The sequence below is a fragment of the Necator americanus genome, chromosome III (genome assembly GCF_031761385.1).
Source record: "Necator americanus strain Aroian chromosome III, whole genome shotgun sequence".
Taxonomy (NCBI): domain Eukaryota; kingdom Metazoa; phylum Nematoda; class Chromadorea; order Rhabditida; family Ancylostomatidae; genus Necator; species Necator americanus.
The window spans coordinates 8,941,600-8,952,663 of record NC_087373.1 but is presented as its reverse complement, the minus strand read 5'-3'; the positions used below and the strand labels follow the sequence as shown (position 1 = coordinate 8,952,663).

Sequence of the window (11,064 nt, the reverse complement as noted above, 5' to 3'; positions counted from 1 at the left end):
AGACACCAACATCACTAGTTACGGTCCCTCAACGTCTCTCGTGTACTCCTTCGAAAGCGTGCAAAAATCGTTCTGAAAATGAAAAATATTGACGTAAAGGAAGTTCAACCCTATTCAAGTACTTCTGTTTGAGCGCTGAAAGTTCTCATTCCATTTCAGGCCCTCATTAGGGAAACTTTCATTTGTATGCTGTTCTGCAAACAAAGCTTCTTCTTCATTAGTTCATGCTTTTCGTTTTTTTTTTTCTCTTGAAAAGTTTCCATTTCTGAATGCTTCTCTTTAGTGCTTAACGCTTCCACGTCTTACCTTTTTCTGACTTCTTCACTTTGACGTTTGACAGTCACCTGTGCTATTCAGCAAGCTTAAATTTGCTTTTTCTCTAAGGAACCCTGACTATTTTTATACGTAGAACAAAACTTTGTGGTGGTAGATAAAATCGAAGGAAACTGAAACAAATTTGATACAAATTGGATGAGTTCTCTATTTGACACATATATTCCGTGGATGTAACATGGACATATATGTTTGAATGTTTAATTGAATGATTTGTACGCCTTTCGTTTTTACGAGAAATAGAGGGCTATAAGTTTTCAGGAGTCACAATCGTGTAATTCTCTGAACGTTCCCTCCACATCATAGTACTAGAATTTTATTCTAGTACAATGACCTCTTAGAGGATGTCACATTGACGAATCAAGTGAGGAAGTCAATTTCACTTCTCATCCATGCTGTACCGCCCTTATTTGGACTCGCTTCTTTTTGCTAATAGGCCTTGGGTATTTGGAATGTTGCATTTTTTCTCAAAAACATAATTTTAATCCTTCTTCTCCTCAGCAGCAATTTTTAAGAGATGTTTACTGTTTCTTTTTTTTTCTTGAGTTTTCTAGGCGGTGTATTTTTCACCTTAGGAAGTCGTTGTGAGAAGAAAAATAAGAAACTTGGTGTGTAAATTTGTTGCAAGAATTTAGTTTTTCCATATTCATTGCGTTAAAAGCAAAGAGACCGCAAACCTCAACCATTTTTAAATCACTGAACCATCTAATTATCCAGTTAAGTGAGTAAGTAAATGGAAGCATTACTGTAACTACTAATCGAAAAATGCTTTAAATGTTTGTCGAAATGGTAAGGTATTTCGCATATGATCAGAATTTTTGGAAGACTTTATTTATTTACAATTTACATAATAAAAGGGATAAAGGATAAAGTGTCTGGCGTTAATCAATCCGCTTGGGACCCGCGCCCCCACGTTCACTTCAACTCAGGATGGTTTGAGCTTTACGAACGTGTAAGTTGCTCATACAATGACTTGCGGTGGCTAACCGATGTGTCAAGTCAGCGCTTTTATCCTCTCGGACAAGTCTGGTACTAATTTGGACCCCGGAGGGACGAAAGGATTGGTTGGCGCTAGGGAGGATTCGAACCGCCGATCGGTCTTGTAGTCAACGGAACCTCTTATCGACTGCGCTACACTTGCCCTTACTCTAAACGATACTGCGGCAATATTATTAACATTACTAATATTTAGATATGCTTACATTTATGGGTGCTTCTCTATAGAATATTTTACAGCATGTATTACAGAATCTAGAAATCTAAAAAAAAGAAAAAAGAAAGAAATCTAATAGAAATCATCTAGAATGCTTGTGAAAAAAGTGGGACATTAACTGTATTTAATCCTTCAAAATGTCTAATATCAATTATGATAAAGCGCTAAAGAAAATCTAGGAGGTCAATAAATATGAAATATTTGAAATTTTCTTCGAAGTTTCTATTAGTATGTAATGAGCAACTTTGCTCACCTTTATTTGACTAGAGAGCATTTCTCTCTTCATTTCTACTTCTTTCTTAGCTAAATCCTGCAATAGAAGAGAATCGTGTGCAGACCCATTACTCTTGCCGTGTCTGTTTACCAGTATAATTTTCTGGATAGTAAAACTGTTGATGAGCTCATTAAGAGTGAGAGTTAATCGATCATAATAAGATGGAAAAATGAAGACAGCCTCACTAAGTGTTTCAAGAACTTTTTTCTATTCAATTTGTGCCAAATATCTTATAATTCAACTTCTTTTGCGTGTCTTTGCACTTTGCATTCACATATCTCTTCATGCACGCTCTGAAATATGTTTTTTTATCGTCTATAAATGCCTCAACTCTCTAATGTGATCGATTGTGTACCTATGCAGGTTGAGAGAGAATTTTCAGCCGACATCTCTGCGACAAGGAAAACATGTCCAAATAATTTTAACTTAAGATTTTACTTGAGATTTCTTTATTCTTTAATTTACCTACTAGAGACAACATTTCAACTTAAGATTGTTGGTGAATTTAAATTAATAATCAATAATTGATTAATTAGGATTGATTAGTAAAAAGTTTAAGACTTAAGATTTTACAATTACGATTAATATTAGAAAATTACTATTTAACATTTTGAAATTGGAAGTTCCAAACCATGGGAATCTGAAAGGGGCAGCCATTTGGACCCGAGAATGCGGTGGTTTGGAATCACTCAGTGTTGCTCTCACCTTCAATCTCCTATCCCTTTTACATTGAAGATATTTCAAGGAAAATTTCTCAGGATTCATTCGTATATCGAGCCTTTTAAACGTATGATTCGCTTTGTTTCATGAAAAATATTTCAAGTAGTCGGATTTTATTTTGGACTAGCTGTAGGTTTAAATTAAACAAGTTGTTTTGTATCTTTATTACCAGGAATTGGACAGATACACTGCTATCCTGAAGTTTTGTGCTTAAAAAACTTCATTTCAAGAAGAACGGTATTTCTTTATTATTTTTTCTTTTAAAAATCCTAAAATATTAGTGCTTCCTGCTCCGCAGACCGGTTCAGCGTTGGTGAGCCGGTGTGCCTGTCGGCTTGCCGCCGAACTGCCGGTGCATTTTCTTACGACTCCGACGACCTCCCACTCCGGTGTAGGAGGGTGTTCTGATGGCTGATTTGAATGGATATCATTAACGTCTACAATTTACATAGACTTTAACCACTTGCACACTTTCTTGAATTTTTAACTTTCCACTCAGGATCTCGCTAAGTGTTAAGTGCTAGATTACCTAGGTTGGAATGGTAAACGGACTTCATCTTTAATCTTTGTTCTCTTTTCTATCTTTCCTCTACGTATTTACTATATTTGTTTGCATTTTTTTTCACATCTATCCTTTCTACATCTTTTAGCATGTGACTGAGCATAGTAAAAAAAATAGTGGGAAGTTTAAATGACCCCGATGCCGAGATACCGACTTTTCTTTCTGGATGAAATGCTCATCCTAAAAAAAACTGTTCATCTAGACACGAGCTTAGCGCTGTGACGGCTACGCTCGTCCCTCGACGATTTTTCTTTCTCCGGCTACGGAATTTTTTCCATTTTCTTGTCAGTCGAGCATGTTTTTTTCCCGCGTGCTCGCGTCCCACATCCACATTCTGAAATGTCTCCATCTATAAATACTGAAAAATTCCTCTACATGCAAGAGACAAGATGAGTAATCGAAGCTGCAACGACAATCTCATAGCAATGGTAAATATTTGCTGCACTTAGCCAGTGTAAGCATGCTCAATAGAAAACAATCTGTCGATATTTCCACGACTCAGGTCTCTTCATGCTCTCTACGTTCTCTACACTGTTTTTTCCCCTTCTTTTGAAGAGTTTGATCAGAATTTGTTGTGCGGCGCCAATCCGTTCATATAAATGATTAATCGTCATGGAATTTGTTTACCATATGCTCATGTGTTGTTTCATTTCTTTATTGGTGTCGTGGCGTTTCGTTTTAGAAGCGAACAAAACTTTACGCTGGAATTTCCGCTTTATTTATCAATTACGTTATGTTGAAGCGATTTCACTATACGGTTTAATGAGTTCATGAAGCCTTTCCTCCATTCATTACTGATTCGTAGTTCCTTTTCCTTATTTCACATTCTTTTTCTCTTTTTTTCCTTCTTTATTGCATATTCAGGGAGCGGAAATGATTTCTTTACCAACTGATTTCTATCGTTGCTTTAACGTAACGTCTTTTTCTGTGCATATTATCTTTTTCAGTCCACATTCAATTCGACCGAATTCAGGTGATGAAGTGAGGTAATGACGCGGATCGACCCCTATAGCGCCTCGCTACGTGAGGAGCAGAAAGCAATTCTGAATGGATTGCTTGGTAAGTGTTATGTTTCCGGAATTGTGCACAATGAATGTATTCCATATTTCTGGAATATACTTTTAAAACAAAAAAAATAACAGCTTGAAAGAAGAAACTGTTTTTGATCAAAGCTGTACAAAACGCAGTTTAATCCATAATATCTAGCCAGATTCCCGTTTAGTCCTTACTCGTATAGGATTTCATCTGTGAATTGAGCCGTGCGAACTTCGTTTCGATTGTTTACGGCTTTGCGCGTTTTGCGAAACGCCACCAACTCGCCTAACTTGAAACCCCCCTAGCTGTTTTGTTTATTCGATTCAAAATGTTAGTTTTGCGGGTTCGTTTAGTCAGCGACGTTAGTTTGTGAATAAAAGGGAGCAGCTGCAAAGAATTATATTTGGAATAAAGAAAAATTCTCCTAGATTGTTTCCCTACAACCCGCGTGGTTTTGTAATCCTCAAAGGCATCAGCCACGAATCTGAGGTGGTACGGATTTCAGGTGGAGTATTCGTATACGGGATCGTAGATTATGGAGAGGGGGGTGATTCCATCCATCTCTTCCTAATTGCCGTAAAAAAAGCCCTGAAGATGCGGCGCCGCACAGGGCTGGCGCGCTCCAATCGAACTCGTTGTAAAAAATGGCGAGCCAGAACGGTCGAAGCCGTATCTTCCGGGCCGTTTTTACGGCAATTAGAAAGAAATGGACGGAATCACCCTCCTCTCCATAATCTGCTATCCCGTATACGAATACTCCACCTGAAATCCGTATCACCTCAGATTCGTGGAGTGATACCTTTAAGGTCGATATCACACGACATCAGAATCTAAGAATTTTCTTCACAGGCTATTTCAAATAAATTCTTCTTCTTGGAATTTCCACAATCACAGTTTAGAAAATAAATAAACAAGAAATAAGAAAGAAAAATGAAACTAGAGTAGAAAAAGGAGGTAAAAATTGGAGTTTATCATGTATTTTGTAGGAGGCAGAGCGTATAGATGGTGTCAGAAGAGCAAATCTGTAAGGATTCTAAAGACTAAAAAGCCTCAGAAGCATCAGTTTCCTCTGCGTAGCAACTCTTTTCGTCGTTTTTTTTCCCCGTCGCCTCAGATGAAATAGAATCGTTCAAGGTGACGCAAAGCACGCGAATTTCATAGCAAACCCCATTTGCTTGAAAAACCATTTACATGGTCTTTATTGCGTGTCACAAGACTATTAGACTACCAGCGTAATGAGATGCTTCGTCGGTTGAACTGATATCCCCAAGTTCATTTTGTTTGTTTTTCTGGATTTGGGTGCAGTTATTTTGCTTTCGTTATGCTGCTTGAAAAATGCTTCCAAAACAATGTTTTATACCGAAGGGAACGATGAGATTGCCCTCTATACGTATGGAATTAGGGGTGAGGGGTGATTTTGTAGACATCTGCACTTTTGTTCTAAATTTATATAGCTATTTAGCACTATTTTGTGCATGTGCACACCGCCAGACGTTATTTTCGTCGCGGTTTGAGAAATTTTTGACCATTATGAAAAAAACACCGAAAAAGTTGAAAAACTCATTCGCACGAATCGCGAGCGGGGGCGGGGAGAAAAGGTGGCGTATTGCGATAGAGGACGTTGTAGGGAAGCCGAAGCTGTCTGTTCACAGTGATACAGGGAGAGATCAGCGGAAACACCCCCGTATTCATAATTTACGACCCCACATAGGTATACTCCAACGGAAATCCATACCACACCAGATTCGTGAGGTGATCCCTTTAAAGATGTACCTGGAGCCGAAACTCATCCGCGATGAATGCTCAGCGCGATGCTAGAACATTTTTTTATCACGAAAAATGAATACAAGTGAATCTAGAAAGTCAAAAATCTTCGGAGCCGTAGATTCTTCGCGGACCAAGAAGGAAACAGTGCATGCATGACTTGTAGCTTAACCACAAAAACCTGTCCGATGGTGTCAGAAGATTTCTGCAGCAATGAAGCAGAAACTGAGAAGCTGAAAGGGACCACAACTAATATATATTATTGATAAATATTATGAAAAATACTTTGACAACTAAATATACGATATAAATATTACATGATAAATATTTTTATAATCACCGATATAATATAACAAATGATATAATTGTAAATTCTTTGTTGCTGATGGTATAAATTACGTTACAAAAAGAATCCAGACACTTATTTTGACTTGTAGTGCTGTCTATATTTGATTTTGACATTAGGTCCTTTAAAAAAATCCCTAGTGGGACCATTACAGAGTGTTTTGTTAGAGTAATCGTTATGGAAACTGTTCATGTTCAACGTTGAATCCATAAAACTTATTTGTGATGAGATCATAATCTGATTTAGAGATTTTTTTGGAAAAACTTTTAATTGGACCCCGTATATGAGCACTATTAACTAACATCAACTCTTGAAATGGTTTAATGTTTCTTTTTCTTAGAAAAAAATCCGAAACATAAACAGAGGTGCACTTTTTGTGCAGGTGCAAAAGCGTACAAACAATGGCGCTGACGTTTCCACTTCTTGGAAAGCTTTTCGGGGAATGGAGCGTAGAACTGAGTGGATCGGGAAAAAGTTAAGCGCAGGAAGATGTGTTCTTTCTCAAGGAAAGGATCTTGTCGTGATCTTTGCTTTAAAAAATGGATATTAAATTAGCTTTTTCCATGGCCATAGGTGGTAATTCTACAGCTTTCGCCAACTTTTGTGCGATGACTCCCTATGATGCTGTTCTTTAAAAAAAACCTTACCTTTGTCAGAATTCTTCCAGAAACAATTGTGCTCTTAACTAGTACGTTTATAAAGAGAAACTGTTAAAAAGACATTGATGCTTCATACCGTGAAGTGAGCGTGGGGGCGAACCCCAAGCGGATTGATTAACGCCAGAAACTTTAAACTTTAACTTTAACTTCGCGACGAAAAATAGGTTATCACAAGACTATTCGCTTCTTGTTTGCGTAGGTTATTGCGCGGCTGCCCTCTCTTCCACATTTCCGCCCTCCTCCCTAAGTACAACAAGCTTAGCATATTGACACACCTATAGCTTGCGCCAATTGCTCGCTCACCAGCGATCCACGAAATTGAAAGCGATAACGATATTTAGAACTAAGGAAGTGGTGGACAATTTCTATCAGTTTATAACGAAAATGACAGAAACTCTGAATGACAAATAATAATTACCGGTTTTATGAAGTAAATTAAGCAAAAACAGTAGTTGGCTGAAATATTTCTTGTAGAGTAGCGTGGAAGTGTGGGGTATAGGAAGGAAATTTAGGATAATTTATTCTTTTGTCCTTTTAGGTCTTAGAACTATACCGATATCGCAATACTCTTGGTCCCTATATCTTTAGGTACTAGAATACTAGTCCCAGTACCGTGGTGGTTTATATAGAATGTTACGTTTTTGTTGCATGCTGTTGCTATAGGTTGTTTGAGTCCGAATTGTACTGGGCAATCATGTGCGCGCCAGTAATGCGGCAACCACGTGATATCACGCGGGAAGCTCGCTATGTAAGGAGCTCGCTCACAGTCAGGAGTCAGTCAGTCGGTTCGCTAGTTCAGTACGGCACCTCGTAGCGGAGAGTCGCCTGAGTTGAGGGCAAGGTCTAAGGCACTAGTACAGTGCGATCGGGACGATAATGTTCCCGAGCGTATTTTTTGGAAATGGGGACTGTTGTACCCGAACCACAGCTGCAGAACCGCTCCAACGCTAGCGCTGCATCATACAAGGCGCCCGAGGGAACAAGTGGGCGAGGTTGCCCATGATTTTCTACTTATACTTCTAACCCTCTAAATGTACTTGTGTATTAAGGATAAAAGTTAGCTGCCTGCCTTGTGTATAGCGAAAAGAATAAAAGGACAACTTGTTCCTCTATCGTTACTTACAGGTGGGGATGAAGTGCCCAAACCTCAACATTGGTTAAATTATGTAGACACTTTGAAGAGAGTCATTTATTTCATTGGAAAGGTTTGTTTTGATACTCCCAATAATTGTAACAAATAATTTTTCGTGCTTAGACAGTACGTTCGCCTCCTGAAATGAGTAAATTCTCAAGAACTTCTTTAGGACTTACATGAGAAAACAATAAAACAGTAAAATAAATTCGGTTATGCGCTGCGTTCAACGGGTATCGGTCTGCGAAACTTAGCAACACCGTGCGTCTCACTCAATGCAGTGGTAATTTTGAAGCGATGAAATCTAGTTCCATTTCATCTCCAATTTCGTCCCAATAACGATACATGTGCCTTTTTATTTGAAAAGTCTTCAAAAGACGAACATAGAGCTTTAAACTCAACGCACCAACACTCCGCCGAGACAGGATGTGAAATTTTCGAGTATAGATGTTGGAGTAGCATCAGATTCCCATTTCTTCGTTTGCAAACATTTTTTTTTACAGAGATGGGTGGTATTGATGTTGCACATATATATACTCATTTTAGGACTTATCTATGACAACTATGACACAACGAAGAGAATAGAGAATACAGTGAACAGTATTTATCGGATAGTGATCGCTTTATTGGTGATTGTCGTCCTGTTAGTTGTCGGCATTATTCTCTTCGTATGTATTCTTGGCTGTCGAAAATATCAGGCTGAGAGGTAAGTGCGCTCCTTGTTGTGTAGTCAATTTCAGTGTGCACTTTCAACATTTTTTTGTGTTCGTCACAATTTTTTTTTTGACCTCGCATGTATCATGAGTTATCCGCATCTTCTCCGCTATAACGCACTATCTATTCACGTCCATGTTCTTCTATATATTCGACTACATATTAGGAATTTCAAGAGGATCAGAAATTTAGCAAAGTAAGACCAGTGCTTCGTTTCATGTGAGTATCAGCTGTTGGAGAAAAAGAACTGGATGAATAGAAATCAACTACGTCCTTAGAAACCACAGCGTTTTCAAGAAATCTCCAAGAGTAATTACCGATTTCTATATTGAAATGCTGTCGGATCGTTTGCTCTTCTGGAACTAGATTACATATTTCTAGGAAAAAAGTAACCATGCTTTTGCTGAGATTATTTATTACTAGGGTCATAGAATTGTTAAGAATGAAACTCAATCCACTTCATGCACTTTTTGTTTCTGAAATATTTGAAAAAAAAATCATTTTCGATGTTTGGTTCTCCGTACTTCTAGGTTTGGTATGGCGAGCAGTTCCCAACGATGCCTGCAAAAACGCGAAATATCCCCTACAAATGCTCAACTCAGTGAGATCTCAGTTTGCCCTACGAGGCAACTCTTTACACGCGTAACAGTGGCGACTGAAACTGAAGACTGAGTAAAGACTGGTTTCATCACTATCTTGAGTGACTTTTTTTTACCAATCTGCTTAGCAAGCTTTTAGTTAATCAATTTAACGGGTGTAAAGAGTTGTTCGGTTCGATTAACTGATCCCCTGGATTCTTGATAGCGCGTTCAATGTAATTTATCCAAGTGAACAGCCTGGCTGATATGTGGGCATGGCTTGGATATATTCCTGTCCAATAAAGATTTGTCAGCAAAGGCTTCACACATTGGACATATATACCTGACCGCTCTAGCACTGGATCTGTTTGTTTCTTGCAAGAAACGGTTCATTTCCAATTTTAACGAACTATCACTTCATAGCGTTCCCCTGAGCGAATTAATCCGAACAAATAGTAATAGTACGACGGAAAACGAATGCTTTCATCATCATTAAAGGCATCACCCCACGAATCTGAGGTGGTACGGATTTCAGATGGAGTATTCATATTCAGGATCGTTGATTAAGGAGAGGGGGTGTTTCCGTTCATTTCTTCGTAATTGCCGTAGAAAACGGTTCGGAAGATATGGCTTCGGAGGTTTCGGCGCGCTACTTTCTGAAACGAGTTCGATTGGAACGCGCCAGCCTTGCGCACACGCATCATCTTCTGGGCCGCGTTTTTTTACGCCAATTAGCAAGAAATGGACGGAATCACCCACCTCTCCGTAATCTACTATCCCGCATACGAATACTCCACCTGAAATCTGTTCCATCTCAGATTCGTGGGGTGATGCTTTTAACGCATTTCTTCTTGTAACGGGTATTACTCACCAACATCAGCAGCTGATGATTCTGAATTGGACGCGTTTCACGGGGAGCTGGAGGAAGTAATCCGCAACGAAAAATCCTTCTACAAATTTGTTGCCGGAGACTTCAACGTAAAACTAGGAAAGGCCACAGAAGAGGAATACAGGATTGGGAGATTTGGACTAGAGGACAGGAATGAAAATGGCAATCGTCTCGGCGGGCTGTTGTCCGCCGCTCGCCTATTTCATGAGAACTCTCTTTTCTTGAAAAGATCATCGTCGGTGGACATGGGAATCGCCCAATGGCGCGACTCGTGCGGAGATCGACCACATACTCACCAACCGGAGGTGGGGTCTACTAGACGTCTCAGTAGTACCACTCTTTTGTAGTGGTTCTGATCACCGTCTTTTTCGTGCGAAAATACGACTTAGCCGCACGATGGAAAAGAATATCTGCTATCGGCAACGAAGGAGAAAAGAAGTCGTCTACGACGATTGCGTATTCGAGGACATCCTCATCGATGTGTCAGTCCCAAGGTGACTGGCACATCGATGAGGACCCAAACATGGACTGCGATGCTGCTGCTCAGAGGGTTACGAGCCTGTGCTGAACCTGCCTCGAAGCCGCGCACGACAAACTTGGATCGAATTTCGAAGACTAAGGAATTGTTGGAAAGAGGAAGGGGTTTGAGGCTTGATCCGAATGCATCGCACATTGAGCGGTTAGTAGCAAACATTAGCTGCAGAAAAGCGTTGCAGGAGGATCTTTTGAAATACGGGCAGAAGAAGATTCCGGAAGCACCACAAAGAAGAACGAGTCTAAAGCAGGGATCTCCGCGAATATAATATTCCGCTAGCAGCCTTGCTGAGCGAAGAGGGGGCCTGCAT

At 39.5% G+C, this 11,064-nt stretch overlaps 1 protein-coding gene across 2 annotated transcripts; it reads left to right on the top strand.

Moving 5' to 3' along the window:
* Positions 1–4,091: 4,091 nt before the first annotated feature.
* RB195_009030 (uncharacterized protein) lies at positions 4,092–11,022 on the top strand (the record flags this gene model as incomplete). Of its 2 annotated transcripts, XM_064195835.1 has the most annotated exons (5): positions 4,092–4,161; positions 8,585–8,744; positions 9,283–9,353; positions 10,211–10,524; positions 10,609–11,022. In XM_064195835.1, the coding sequence occupies 5 exons, from the start codon at positions 4,092–4,094 to the stop codon at positions 11,020–11,022; spliced, it is 1,029 nt and encodes a 342-aa protein (XP_064046980.1). The 2 variants fall into 2 exon arrangements, with proteins under 2 accessions (XP_064046980.1, XP_064046979.1); XM_064195834.1 differs by lacking the exon at positions 9,283–9,353 and having other exon boundaries at positions 10,344–10,524.
* Between the last annotated feature and the right edge of the window lie 42 nt (positions 11,023–11,064).